The 14,575-nt window shown below is 33.9% G+C and overlaps 1 protein-coding gene across 4 annotated transcripts in view; it reads left to right on the forward strand.

Moving 5' to 3' along the window:
- LOC136036975 (beta-galactoside alpha-2,6-sialyltransferase 2-like) overlaps window positions 1–11,261 on the forward strand; it is a 97,873-nt gene extending 86,612 nt beyond the window's left edge. For all 4 annotated transcript variants that reach the window (XM_065719373.1, XM_065719372.1, XM_065719371.1 and 1 more), the window contains exon 5: window positions 6,831–11,261. In XM_065719373.1, coding sequence (XP_065575445.1) covers window positions 6,831–7,078 — 248 coding nt within the window. In that variant the 3' untranslated portion in view covers window positions 7,079–11,261. The remainder of the gene's footprint in view (window positions 1–6,830) is intronic.
- The last annotated feature ends 3,314 nt before the right edge of the window (window positions 11,262–14,575 follow it).

Here is a 14,575-nt window from a genome sequence, read left to right on the forward strand (position 1 = left end):
CACCAAAGCTTGCAAGGCACAAAAAAAGAAGCGCAATTGAGTTATACAATTACAATTGATTCCATTATTGTAAGCTTCAATGCATCTGCCGATGGCAAAATTAGGGTCTATAACAACATATCTCCTACTGACCCAAGAATAACTTATCAAAGGGGGAGGCCGAGGAGATATTTAGCATGACGGTAATAGATTCATGGAAGTTGATTTAGTTCTGTTGTTGAAAATGTACACCAAAGCTTGCAAGGTAAAAAAAAGAAGCGCAATTGATTTATACAATTACAATTGATTCCGTTATTGCAAGCTTCAATGCATCTGCCGATAGCAAAATTAGGGTCTATAACAACATATCTCCTACTGACCCAAGAATCACTTATCCAAGGGGGAGGCCGAGGAGATATTTAGCATGACGGTAATAAATTCATGGAAGTTGATTTAGTTCTGTTGTTGAAAATGTACACCAAAGCTTGCAAGGCACAAAAAAAGAAGCGCAATTGAGTTATACAATTACAATTGATTCCATTATTGTAAGCTTCAATGCATCTGCCGATGGCAAAATTAGGGTCTATAACAACGTATCTCCTACTCACCCAAGAATAACTTATCCAAGGGGGAGGCGGAGGAGATATTTAGCATGACGGTAATAAATTCATGGAAGTTGATTTAGTTCTGTTGTTGAAAATGTACACCAAAGCTTGCAAGGTAAAAAAAACAAGCGCAATTGATTTATACAATTACAATTGATTCCGTTATTGCAAGCTTCAATGCATCTGCCGATAGCAAAATTAGGGTCTATAACAACATATCTCCTACTGACCCAAGAATAACTTATCAAAGGGGGAGGCCGAGGAGATATTTAGCATGACGGTAATAAATTCATGGAAGTTGATTTAGTTCTGTTGTTGAAAATGTACACCAAAGCTTGCAAGGCACAAAAAAAGAAGCGCAATTGAGTTATACAATTACAATTGATTCCATTATTGTAAGCTTCAATGCATCTGCCGATGGCAAAATTAGGGTCTATAACAACATATCTCCTACTGACCCAAGAATAACTTATCAAAGGGGGAGGCCGAGGAGATATTTAGCATGACGGTAATAAATTCATGGAAGTTGATTTAGTTCTGTTGTTGAAAATGTACACCAAAGCTTGCAAGGTAAAAAAAAGAAGCGCAATTGATTTATACAATTACAATTGATTCCGTTATTGCAAGCTTCAATGCATCTGCCGATAGCAAAATTAGGGTCTATAACAACATATCTCCTACTGACCCAAGAATAACTTATCCAAGGGGGAGGCCGAGGAGATATTTAGCATGACGGTAATAAATTCATGGAAGTTGATTTAGTTCTGTTGTTGAAAATGTACACCAAAGCTTGCAAGGCACAAAAAAAGAAGCGCAATTGAGTTATACAATTACAATTGATTCCATTATTGTAAGCTTCAATGCATCTGCCGATGGCAAAATTAGGGTCTATAACAACGTATCTCCTACTCACCCAAGAATAACTTATCCAAGGGGGAGGCCGAGGAGATATTTAGCATGACGGTAATAAATTCATGGAAGTTGATTTAGTTCTGTTGTTGAAAATGTACACCAAAGCTTGCAAGGCACAAAAAAAGAAGCGCAATTGAGTTATACAATTACAATTGATTCCATTATTGTAAGCTTCAATGCATCTGCCGATGGCAAAATTAGGGTCTATAACAACATATCTCCTACTGACCCAAGAATAACTTATCAAAGGGGGAGGCCGAGGAGATATTTAGCATGACGGTAATAAATTCATGGAAGTTGATTTAGTTCTGTTGTTGAAAATGTACACCAAAGCTTGCAAGGTAAAAAAAACAAGCGCAATTGATTTATACAATTACAATTGATTCCGTTATTGCAAGCTTCAATGCATCTGCCGATAGCAAAATTAGGGTCTATAACAACATATCTCCTACTGACCCAAGAATAACTTATCAAAGGGGGAGGCCGAGGAGATATTTAGCATGACGGTAATAAATTCATGGAAGTTGATTTAGTTCTGTTGTTGAAAATGTACACCAAAGCTTGCAAGGCACAAAAAAAGAAGCGCAATTGAGTTATACAATTACAATTGATTCCATTATTGTAAGCTTCAATGCATCTGCCGATGGCAAAATTAGGGTCTATAACAACATATCTCCTACTGACCCAAGAATAACTTATCAAAGGGGGAGGCCGAGGAGATATTTAGCATGACGGTAATAGATTCATGGAAGTTGATTTAGTTCTGTTGTTGAAAATGTACACAAAAGCTTGCAAGGTAAAAAAAAGAAGCGCAATTGATTTATACAATTACAATTGATTCCGTTATTGCAAGCTTCAATGCATCTGCCGATAGCAAAATTAGGGTCTATAACAACATATCTCCTACTGACCCAAGAATCACTTATCCAAGGGGGAGGCCGAGGAGATATTTAGCATGACGGTAATAAATTCATGGAAGTTGATTTAGTTCTGTTGTTGAAAATGTACACCAAAGCTTGCAAGGCACAAAAAAAGAAGCGCAATTGAGTTATACAATTACAATTGATTCCATTATTGTAAGCTTCAATGCATCTGCCGATGGCAAAATTAGGGTCTATAACAACGTATCTCCTACTCACCCAAGAATAACTTATCCAAGGGGGAGGCCGAGGAGATATTTAGCATGACGGTAATAAATTCATGGAAGTTGATTTAGTTCTGTTGTTGAAAATGTACACCAAAGCTTGCAAGGTAAAAAAAACAAGCGCAATTGATTTATACAATTACAATTGATTCCGTTATTGCAAGCTTCAATGCATCTGCCGATAGCAAAATTAGGGTCTATAACAACATATCTCCTACTGACCCAAGAATAACTTATCAAAGGGGGAGGCCGAGGAGATATTTAGCATGACGGTAATAAATTCATGGAAGTTGATTTAGTTCTGTTGTTGAAAATGTACACCAAAGCTTGCAAGGCACAAAAAAAGAAGCGCAATTGAGTTATACAATTACAATTGATTCCATTATTGTAAGCTTCAATGCATCTGCCGATGGCAAAATTAGGGTCTATAACAACGTATCTCCTACTCACCCAAGAATAACTTATCCAAGGGGGAGGCCGAGGAGATATTTAGCATGACGGTAATAAATTCGTGGAAGTTGATTTAGTTCTGTTGTTGAAAATGTACGCCAAAGCTTGCAAGGTACAGAAAAATGGAAGCGCGTATGAGTTATACGATTTAGCTAGTAACCGGCTAGTAAAACGAAGGTTATTAGATACTATGCTACTGTAGACACTGGACGTCCGGTGCTGGTTAATGACGGATGAGGAGCTTGGACTAGGGAAAGGTGAAATAGATGCTATAAATAAGAATGTGCAAGATCTGGAAGATTCAGCCGGATGACAAAGAGTAAGATGTTTCCTAGGTATATTAAGAAACTGTGAGGACGTTGTCAGTCTGGACATGCTCTATTTAAAGGGGACCTTGATTAGTGACGAGGAAAGTATTAAGGAGGGATAGGCAGAACGTTCTGAGAATAAACCGTGATAAAGTTGTTGAAAATGATATAGCAAAGAATGAACAAATTTTCGACAATTTAGAAGTGAACGAAGAAGATTTATTTTTGTAAGATTGAGTTATAAATACTACCAAAGAGATTAAAAAATAACAAGGCTTTTGGTGTGAACCATGTACCAAAAAAATTATTGATGTACAGTGGGTGCTAATCTAGAGATTAACTACTTAAGAATATGGAAATGATTTAAAATAGGAGAATTACCTCATAATCTTACAAAATGTTACAAAGGAAAGGGTGACGAAAGCAAGTGTGTTAATTAGAGAAACATTAATTAGCTAGTTTTTCCTTTTTTTTCCTTTTTTTATTATTGGCACAATGATGCTTGTTAGACTAAGAGATGTTGAAGGTTAAGCTCTACGAAAATAACAGTGTAGTAAGGAGGGTAGAGGATGTTTTATCGATAACTCTCACTCTTCGGTTAATACTTTAGAAGTACCTTAATCATCAGAACCCTTTAGTTCTTAATTTTATGAGTATGAACAGGCATCTGGTTAAAATTTTGTGATGATCTTGTGCTTTTATGTTCTACCAGGTTATTAAATGGGGTTTGGTGTTGTTTTTTCATTGAGCTTTATCTCTTTTTTTTTGAAAAATAGGTTTGTTAAATTGATTAATGCCATGCACCGAATAATATTGCTGCGATTAAAGGCGGAAATAAGATTAATGCTTGGGTTTGTGTTTAATCAGGAGTTAAGCAGGTTTTTGTCCTATCCCAGCTCATGTGGATTATCTTTCTGGGCTGCAAACGGGAAGGAACAATTTTTTTATATTTACATTATATAAATGATTCGACTGTCCAGGATACAAATGCTAGCAAAATGAATAAATTTTGGATTAGGAATGAAATTTTGGCTTTGAATTTTTGGTAAAATTTAAACAGTGAATTACTACACTTACCAAAGGTAGTATTATTAGTAAACATCGTAGCTGCAATGGATATCTAAAAAGTTAAATAGCCAAGGCTTTTAAAAAGTAAAAAAGTTTAGAAAATGGCTTGTCTCTGAAACCCAGGGTATTTAAAAGACTTGAGAATTTTTTAAAAAATATTTTCCAAGAATTTTCTAAGAACAGACTAACCGTATGTAAAACAATAAGCTCTATGAAAAATGTGATTCGATCCAACTTCCTTGGGCTATAATAGAAGATGATTTGGCTAGGCCACTTTTTTTTTGGGGGGGGGAGGCTTTAGAGCGAGGCTTTATATAGATCAGAGTGGAGGAGGAGTGCTCACAGCTGTTTTGACCTCAGGTGGCTTGGTAAAATAGTGAGTTGTTAATAGTAGTAGTAGGCACTACTCTAAGGTATTGACGAGAGTTGCCTAAGGGGAAGAAGGAGGTGGAAAAAACTTAAAATTTGACGATGGTATTGAAAGGCCTCTAATGGCACCTTTCGAAATAAAATGAGAAGTCAAATAAGAAACAGAATCTATTGTACACGTTTTTAAGGGATATTGCTTAAGGTTCATATTTCCTTTGCAGATTTTTGGTGTGCTGTGGTTCTACAATCCTAGAGTTTTTATGTTTGAACCCAAGACCATAGTTTTAATATCATTTTCCAGTTTATAATTGGCTTTAACCACCTAAAATTTATATTTTGAGATTTGGTTTATATTTATTTATATCAAAACTATGCTGAACATAGGCAAAAAACCAATGAAAATATGAAAACATCCCAATTCTTAGGCATATTCTGGTTTTTTTCGTAAAGAAATATTTTAAGTAGTATATGCTGCATAGCTTTTTCTGCAATGATCTTGACCTTTAGGATTGAGTTACATGTCTTAAAATTTCAAAAATTTATTTCTATTGTTGCTATTTAATTAAATTACCTAACGTAAGCAATGGGTTATCATTGGGTGAGTAAAGTAAGGTTCTAATGCACTTATTCCACTAAAATTTGCAAAATGTATGCAAATTTTTATTTTTATGGTATACTACTATTTAAATAAAAAAAGATTGAGATGATGTTCTCTTAGGGATGAAGTTTAAAAGTTATAAAAAAATAAGATGGGGGAGTAACAGCCTTCAGCTTATGATGCATTTCAATGCTCTGTTCGGAAAATACATTGAATAATTTACTAGCTAATATGATGCACATGTTCTTGTTCAAATACATACACATGAACATATTACAATCAAATAAAAAGCAAAGAAGGAGCTAACCAACGCATTACTAAAGTTAGTATTTACCTAAGTTAAAGCTATTTTCCTATTGAATATTTTCAGAGATGTTCTTTTCTTATTCTTTTACAAAGCGGTCAACTACACTTATGTCTAGCTCAAGATTGATGGCTTTTAAATACTAAATAATACCACTATTGTTGTTAAGGCCGTATCCAAGAGGGGGGCAAGGTGTTTGACCCCCCACTCTCCACCCCCGAAATATTTATAGGACTTAAAACGTCGTAAAATGAATTTAGACAAATTTTGATGTGTTTTTAATTTTTTTGTAACCCCTCTATCCGAAGAAGATCCTTTTGTAAAATATCTCCCGAAAACAAATTCTGGATACGGTTCTGATTTTTGCATCCAAAATTATCGGTGTTGTTTTAAATCGTTGATATTCTTAAAAAAAATTAAATTGCAAATGCTTCACTCAATTTTTGCAGCCTCTTAGGCTGAACATATTCTATTTTGAATTTTTAAAGTGTTGTGAGTCATTTATAAGGCAATTATCACCAGATAACTTTATTACAGCTATAGTTTCACGTAAGTTATTCACGAAACACATGTCTTTCTCATCTTGTTTTAGGCTCTTATTTTTTTTAAGGTAAGTTTATTTTTATTTTAGGTTTGTTTTCTTCCATGTAAAATTGTAAAAGCATACTGAATATTTTTCTGCATAAGCTTATGTTTTGCCAAAAATCAAAATTGGCTTCGAAATCTGGACTTCACGTCACTTGAAAAAATTAATCGTTCGTCTGAGCGAACCTTTGATTTGTTTAGTTTCGGAACAGACAAAATCGTTTTTTTGGCCGGAAATATTCTATTTAAAAACAAAAAACCTTTTCGTCTTAATGCTAGTAAAACTATACTGTTAAAAATCTTCCGGGGCAAATACTCAATGGAGTCTTCTTTGAAGACTTTAGATAATTTTGCTGGCACTAAGACATACCTGGAGAAATTTACAGAATGACGCTGCATAGTATTTTTTGCTTAGTGAAATTTATCAACTTCAACCAAAACTTAACAACAATAAAGGGCTATAAACAAGTATATAAAACAATGAAAATTTAGAGACTATGTTTTTTAGGTCTATTGTTAATGTTAGAACACTGCAATATTGTCAAGATGTATGAATACGTCCCGTCAACCCGTGTGACTTCCAGATGCCACTACTACGACAATATTGAAGAAATAGGATGTACAACAGGAGAGTGGCACCCTCTAGCGGCAGAAAAATTACTGGCTCTTGCTATGAGCATTGCATCGGATGAAGAAGTATTTGAAAAAGGATTTTTAAAAATTAAGGGATTTAATAAATTGGATTGTAAAAGTTAGTTAATATTTGAATTCTAGTTTCCTATATTTCTATCGTTTCCAATATTCCTACATTTCTTGAGTTGATAATTCTCACAGTGTTCATGCGTTAGGATCCCTTCCTGAAAATTTTGTTGTTTTAAATTTTGTTGTTTGTTATGTGATCATTATGCGGTAAAACACTAGTGGTTTGACTTATCTGTATCATTAAAAAAAAACAGGTTTAGATCATGGGAGTAAGACTACCAATATAGACGGGCAAAGGTTTTCAGACCTCAATCTAAAACCTGACCAAAAATAAACAAAAGTGCAAATTTGTGTGATATTCAGAAGTAATTTGGCTTTTTTCTCTGGCCCAAGGAAATTTTGTCATCTCAGGATAAGGCAGTTTTACCTCCAATTCGTTTGTAAACAACATATACGGGTACCCTAACATAGAAGCAGCTAAAAGTAAAATTTGCTGCCAAGTGATAGGTTGTATTGTCCAGTAAGAATTTTTGTTTATCCTTATAGGAATCGAAAATTTTCTATACTGTAGAAATATGTCATTCGTGCTAGGTTTGAAAGAAGACTTTTTTCCAAGTATAGTTTCAAGTAGAATTGGTGTTACCCGGGATATATAGAATTTAATCTTAAATATATTAAATGAAAAAAAACAACAAGTGTTTCAATGGAAAACAAGGAGACATATTAAAACTTAAAATAAACACAAGTTATTCTGTCTACGTGATGGACCACCTCCTCTTGAGCCAATTGCTCTTTATGATAAAGTTTTATAGTGCTTTAAAACTACTTTTTATTCCAATTCAACGGTTCTTGTGTTCGAGCAGTCACACTTAAAGAATTGGGACAAAAATTCAGACTTTATTTTAAAAAGCAAGGTGTTTAGGAGGGGATATTTCCTTTTTTATATACAGTAACTTGTATGCGTTTTAATTTTTAATAGTGCTCCCAACTTTTGATCGGAAAAATAAACGTTGTTTTAATTAGCCTCTCATTTTTTCCAAATATTGTCCTCGCCTAACCAGAATATGATCTTCTCTACCGGTCTATAAACCTCCGATTTATTGCTGTTGAGTTGTATATATCAATAATGCTAAATTTTTTGTTGCTTTCCCGCTTTTTCATTTTTTTTGGCTTAAGAAATCAAAATGTGGGACTGTACTTAAAATTTTGTTTACAATTTGAGTACTCTGTCCAATTTTTTAAATAAAGAGTAGTTTCGTTGAAATAGGTTCTTAATATAGAATTTTGAGTGGACGGAGAGAATTGGCATTGTTTATGTGAACGGATATTCTGCTCAACGTTTGATCTTTTAAATTCAGGAATTGTATATAAACAAAACAGAGATATTACCAGATGACATTGTTGAAAAGAAAGCTCTTCGTACCACTTGCCCCCCATCCCCCAAAAGAATTTATGGCAAGGTTCACGATTCCCGACTTTTGATTTTTCCACCTCTTCCCTGGTAGGCATGTGAATATAATATTTTATGCTGCATAGAAAAAGATCTTTGCCATGGGAGGATACTTTCATATTGTGCTTCCGACACCAATAACGAAGGCTTGGAACATTCCAAGACATTCCCAGCAATACAGAGGGATTATATATGTTTCTACCCCCCCCCCTGCTTCTCAAAAACTTGTTCTATATTTCTTTTAAGGTTCAATAACAGTTAGGATATTTGAATATTTTAAAACGTCCTTTGAGGTATATGACCCCCCTCCTTTACCCACCTACAGATTGAAACAACCCCCCCTGCTTCATAATAAATGCACACTTACGGTATATAATTTTATGAAATATGAAACAAATCATCTAAAATAAATGACGCTTTAAAATAAATTTTGGAAACATCTTTCTGCAATAACCTGCAGAAAGGAGGTACAAACCTGCTGGGTAAATTTCGGAAGCATCTTTCTGCAATAAGGAGGGAGGTACAAACCTGCTGGACCCTTTTTCTGGTTTAGTCGAAATGAAGTAAGATGATATATTACTTCCTATCTCTCCCTAATTAATATCCAAAAATAAACTGATTAAGCGTGACAAAATAAGACACATTTTCGAAGAAGAAAAACGAGGTTATTCTTCGCTTTTTACAACCAGTGAAAAAAGGGAAGGTATTTCCTTTTTTCAAATATTCCCAAGATATTTCAGTCGAGACCTCTACTCAACGATCATCAGTAAATAACGGTAAACTAAGAATAAAATAAGGATAAATTCCCAAGGACAAAACGAAGAGAAAACAAATCTTGAAAAGTAATCACTAAGTTAACAGAGCCTCCTTCGAATCTATTTTTAAGATGACCTTTATCGTTGCTTTGACAGGACCTCTTTTAATTGAGTGATTGTTTTTCCAGGTTTGTTTTGTTTTTTCATGCGGGAAGGCTAATTCAAACAGAAATAAAAAAGTTCTAATGTCCTTTCCAAGCACCCAAAAAGATCATGCCAACGTACAATGGGGTTTCCTGCATATTATAGCTCAAAACTGGGTGGCAAAACTTGAAAATTCTGAGGTAGCCAACCTATTTAAAGTAATCGACAACCTATATATTGAGCTTCCCGCTTTCATAGGCCGTATTGCAATGTGAATATGCATTTATTCCTAAGGAATTATGTGTCCCAAACAAAATATATGGTTAATATGACATTTATTTTAAATCTTATTTACCTAAGTTGATTCACTTGATGTTTAATAAAACTATGTACGGTGATGTATAACTAATGAGCTATCATCAAGGAGGGCTACTGAGTAACTTTTTAGGTGGGGAGAAGTGGTGGTTTGCCAGATGCCTCAGAAAGGGAAGTTTCCAAGTCCTCATGAGCAGTCAGAGAAATTTATAAGGTAGTCGGAAAGGAAAGGTATTAAGTATTTTCAAATCCCCCTAAGTTTGCTCTGAGCCTGAATATACTTGCTGACTGATGATAACTACCTCCTTTTTGATGAAGAATGTTTTTTTTTTGTAACATAAAAGATTACATCTTTTTATCAACAGGGTCAAGAGATGAAAGAACAGAGAATTTCTAGAAGGATTTCTAATGGTTTTTCATAGACTCTTTTTGTGGAAAAATTGGAGGTTTATCTGTTTTTTTTTGGTTTTTGGGCATAACTGTTTATGGCTCACTCAAAAAATAAGCTTAGACTATTCTTGTAATTGCAGTTTTTGTCTAATTCAAAAAATTTGCCAGAAGTTCTTAAATTATTTTCAATGTAAAAATTAATGTAAAGAATATATGAGATTCTAACAGTACTTTTTATGTTGGATCCTAAAATTTAAATGCATTTTAATCACAAGATTTAGATACTTATTTTTGTAAAACTTAGAAGCAGGGCCGTATCTAAGATTTTATTTTTCGGGGGAGGAATACAAAAGAATTTTTCTTTTGGGAAGGGTAGTTTAATTTTTTTTTTAACGCATTGAAAATTTATTTATACTCATTTTTGTTGCGTTTTTACGACTCAGACAAACATTTCTTGAGAAAGGCTCAAACCCCAGACCCACCCATCTTCCCTGGATACGGCCTTGCTAAGAAATATTTTACATTTCGAAACCATTGGATTTAGTTGTTTAGTAAGTCTTCTTGAGTAATTGCTATGCTAAATTTAAAAAGTGAATGAAGTCCCTTCACATTATTTGCTGAATTCTTAAAAAAAATCTCAATATTGCTATCCAGAATTTCTTCTGCTTCTGTTTTAATTGTTTTTCAGTTTTTTTTTGTAAACAATATCCAGGCCTTAAGATATTGAATGAAATCTATAAGCAGTGGGAAACACTTTACCAAATATGCCAATTAAATCAATTATTTCAGTTCTTGAGTGAATAACTGTGTAGTGGAAAAAGTGTAAAATGTTAAAAAAGTGTGGAAAACAGCAAAATAGTGTAAAATTTTGTATTTTGCACTGCTGCAAAAGAAGATGTATATATTATTTACATGAATTTACTGTTTATTATGTAAAAGTTATAGACTCTGGAATTTTAGTCTTAATTCTACAAGAGCATCTATTTCTAGAAAGAAATTTTATTTAGGGTGACTTTAAGGTCTTAAAGACTGAAGTTTCGACTTTTCTTTATTAAAATCAGTTCTATTATGACCCAAGTTCTTATGTCTAAGATTTAAGGTCATTTCAATTGACATCGAAGTGCTGTGATTCTTAGGCTAATTATTGTATCAGACATTTATTAGTGAAATAAATCATGTTTTAGATAAATGCTTTTAGATTTGAATTTTTTTCAGCAATTTTCCCATTACATCCTCGATTTTTTTTATTTGATTTTCCCCTTTTTCAGTTGGCCTTCCTGTACAAAATATATTCTAGTCTACGTGCATAACATGAACTGAACTAGGACCTACAATGCAGTTTTTGTTTCTTTTCATTGGAATTGCAGTTTAACACTTTCAGCTTGAGATAGAAGGCCATTAAGTTCTAATCAATATTTATAAATCTAATTTTTCTTCACTTGTTTTTTTTCTTTTATATGATGCTTATTGCATTCTTGCTACTTTATTGTTCTCCGTATCAGTTTCCGTAATAGCTTGTTAAATGCGAAAAGTTCGTTTCTGAATAGTTTTCAATTAGTTCGTTGTAACAAAATCTGAGTAATGGTTCGAGCTAATAGTAATCAAAACCACAAAAAAAACTTATTCATCAAAAGGATCTTTTTTATGCTAATGCTACATGTATAACGAAAAGAGAAATCATCAATGCAACAGCACAAACACATTAAAAAAAAAGAAGAAAGAAAAGAGATAGAAGGAGAAAAGGAAGACTGTTTTCCTAAATTAGTGATTAATATAGACCAGCACTTGAATGAGGCCTTAACCCTACTCATCCATACAGCCACATAGGTCAAACAGCATAGCCATACACAATCAACCATAAAGAATAATCCATGGACAGGCAGTCATGTCGTCAATAAGTATAAGTCGTCATTTACCAAACAATAAAAACAATAAAGACAAATAATTCAGAGGCAACGACCCAACACAGGGGCTCATCAGGAGAATACACTTGCCTATAGGGTTTCGGCACTTTAAATTCTCCACCCAGTCAAGTGTTGTGCCTATCACAGAATATCCATGGCATCCCCGTGTCAGGTATCATCCCCAAAATATATGCCTATGAAAAAAAAACAGCAAATGTAGAACAACCAAGTAACACCAAAACAAGCTTATCCTGTTAATATATTCCTCTGTTTAGCAGCAATAGGTAAACTAAATGTGATAAATTTTACCAAATTACAAATATTAACTCTTTGCAAAAAACCTGAATGAACTAAACAATTATAAAATTCATCATTACCATGTGGCTCTTTTTGAAAAATCCGCTCTATTAGATACACAATTTACAAAATAGATGGCGCTGCATCAACTTTTCGCGAACCTCCGAAATTAACCGAAAATTTCCCTAAGTATTTCAAGATAATTCTTTGATTAGTATTAGTAGAAGTTGGAAATTTCCTGCCTGGCCGTCTCAGCTATCTTTCATGGTTGCTAGCATGAAATAAATCGCCTAACGAATAAGAAAACTACAATATTCTCAAATTATAAAATGGGATAAGGCAGAAGGTAAGAACTGAAACAGCAAATATTAATTTTGTTCCCATCTTTATTCTCTTTCTTTCCGATTTTTTCTTTTCTTTTACTGTGCCACGGGACTTGTCTCTTATTTTTTTATTTTGGCAGAGATGACATAAGACTGGCTAAACTTCCAAAATTTACTGTTGCAACATTAATTAAAAGTCACTAACATTCTACCTAATAGTCTTATTAACAATAAATGAGTCTTCTTGCTTTAGTTTTACAGTGCTCTAAAAATGCTTCTTATTTCAATTCATAGGACCCTGAGTTTCAGCAATTATTCTTAAAGAACTTTGAAATAAACTAAGACTAAAGCGTAAAGACCAAGGAGTTGAGGAGGGGAGAGCCCCCTTATGTCCCCATTAGTTTCTGTTCCTTTTCAATTTTTATCTTCCTTCCTACTTTTAAGTTAGTTACCAGCTTATTAGATTTGAAAACAAGTTTTTTTCAAATGAAATTATGTAGAAACACAAAAAAATAAAAGGAACATAAATTAATGCGTTCATAAGGGGGACTTTCCCCTCTTCAACTCCTCGGTCTTTATTCTCTAGTCTTAGTAAATTCTCTGAATTTTGATACCAATAGTTACATAAAAAAAATCGCATTTTAATGCTGATTTTCAATATATAAGCTTTATCAATATCAATTATAATCATCAAAAGTTACGAGCCTGAGAAAATGTGCCTCATTTTAGAAAATAGGAGGAAACAACCCCCAAAAGTCATACAATGTTAACGACAATCACACCAGAAGATTCAGCGTATTAGAGACCCTTTTTGTAGAAGTTTCAAGCTCCTAGCTTCAAAAATCTGGAATTTCGCATTTTTTTTTTGCCAGAAGATAGATCACGGATGCTTGTTTATTTGGTTTTTTTCCCCCCAGGAGTGATCGTATCGACTGAGTGGTCCTAGAGTGTTGCGAAAGGGCTCATTCTAACGGAAATTAAAAGTTCTGATGCCCTTTTTAAATGACCAAAAAAATTGGAGGGCACCTAGGCCCCCTCCCACGCTCATGTTTCCCAAAAGTCACCGGATCAAAATTCTGAGATAGCCATTTTGTTCACCATAGTCAATAAGCCTAACAAATATGTCTTTAGGGACGACTTACTCCACTGCAGTCCCCAGGGTAGGGGCTGCAAGTTACAAACTTTGACCTGTGTTTACATATAGTAATGGTTACTGGGAAGTGTACAGACGTTTTCAGGGGTATTTTTTTGGTTTAGGGTGGGAGAGTTGAGGGGAAGGGGGGTTACATGGGAGGATATTTCAATGGAGGAACTTTTCATGACGGAAGAGAATTTCAATGAAGGGGGCGCAGGATTTTCTAGCATTATTTGAAAAAAAAATGAAAAAATGAATATGAAATTTTTTTTCTACTGAAAGTAAGGCGCAGCATTAAAACTTAACACGAACAAAAATTGTTACGCATATGAGAAGTTTACCTCCACGTTATACCTCACTCTTTACGCTAAAGTATTTTTAGTAATTTCAACTATTTATTCTACGGCCTTTGTGATTCAGAGGTCATTCTTAAGGATTTGGGACAAAATTTAAGCTTCAGTGTAAAGAGCGAGGTATCGAAGAGGGTTGAATCCGCTCATATACGCAATAAAACATACAAATATGGAAGTTCGTTACGTAAGTTAATTCGTAGGTTACGTATATTTTTTACCAATGAAAACGTTCGTAAAAAATTAAAAGTTCTAGTTGCCTTTTCAAGTTATCAAAAAATTAGAGGGCAACTAGGCCTCCTCCCTCACTCCCTTTTACTCAAAATCTTCCGATTAATTGCAATTAACTAATGTGCAAATTTTGTTTTAATTATTTATGTGCGGTGAGCCAAGATCAAAACATGCATTAATTCAAAAACGTCCAGAAATTAAATACAAAAACAAGTTTTTTTAAATGAAAGTAAGGAGCAACATTAAAAATTAAAACG

This window comes from Artemia franciscana, chromosome 16 (assembly GCF_032884065.1).
Source record: "Artemia franciscana chromosome 16, ASM3288406v1, whole genome shotgun sequence".
Lineage (NCBI taxonomy): Eukaryota > Metazoa > Arthropoda > Branchiopoda > Anostraca > Artemiidae > Artemia > Artemia franciscana.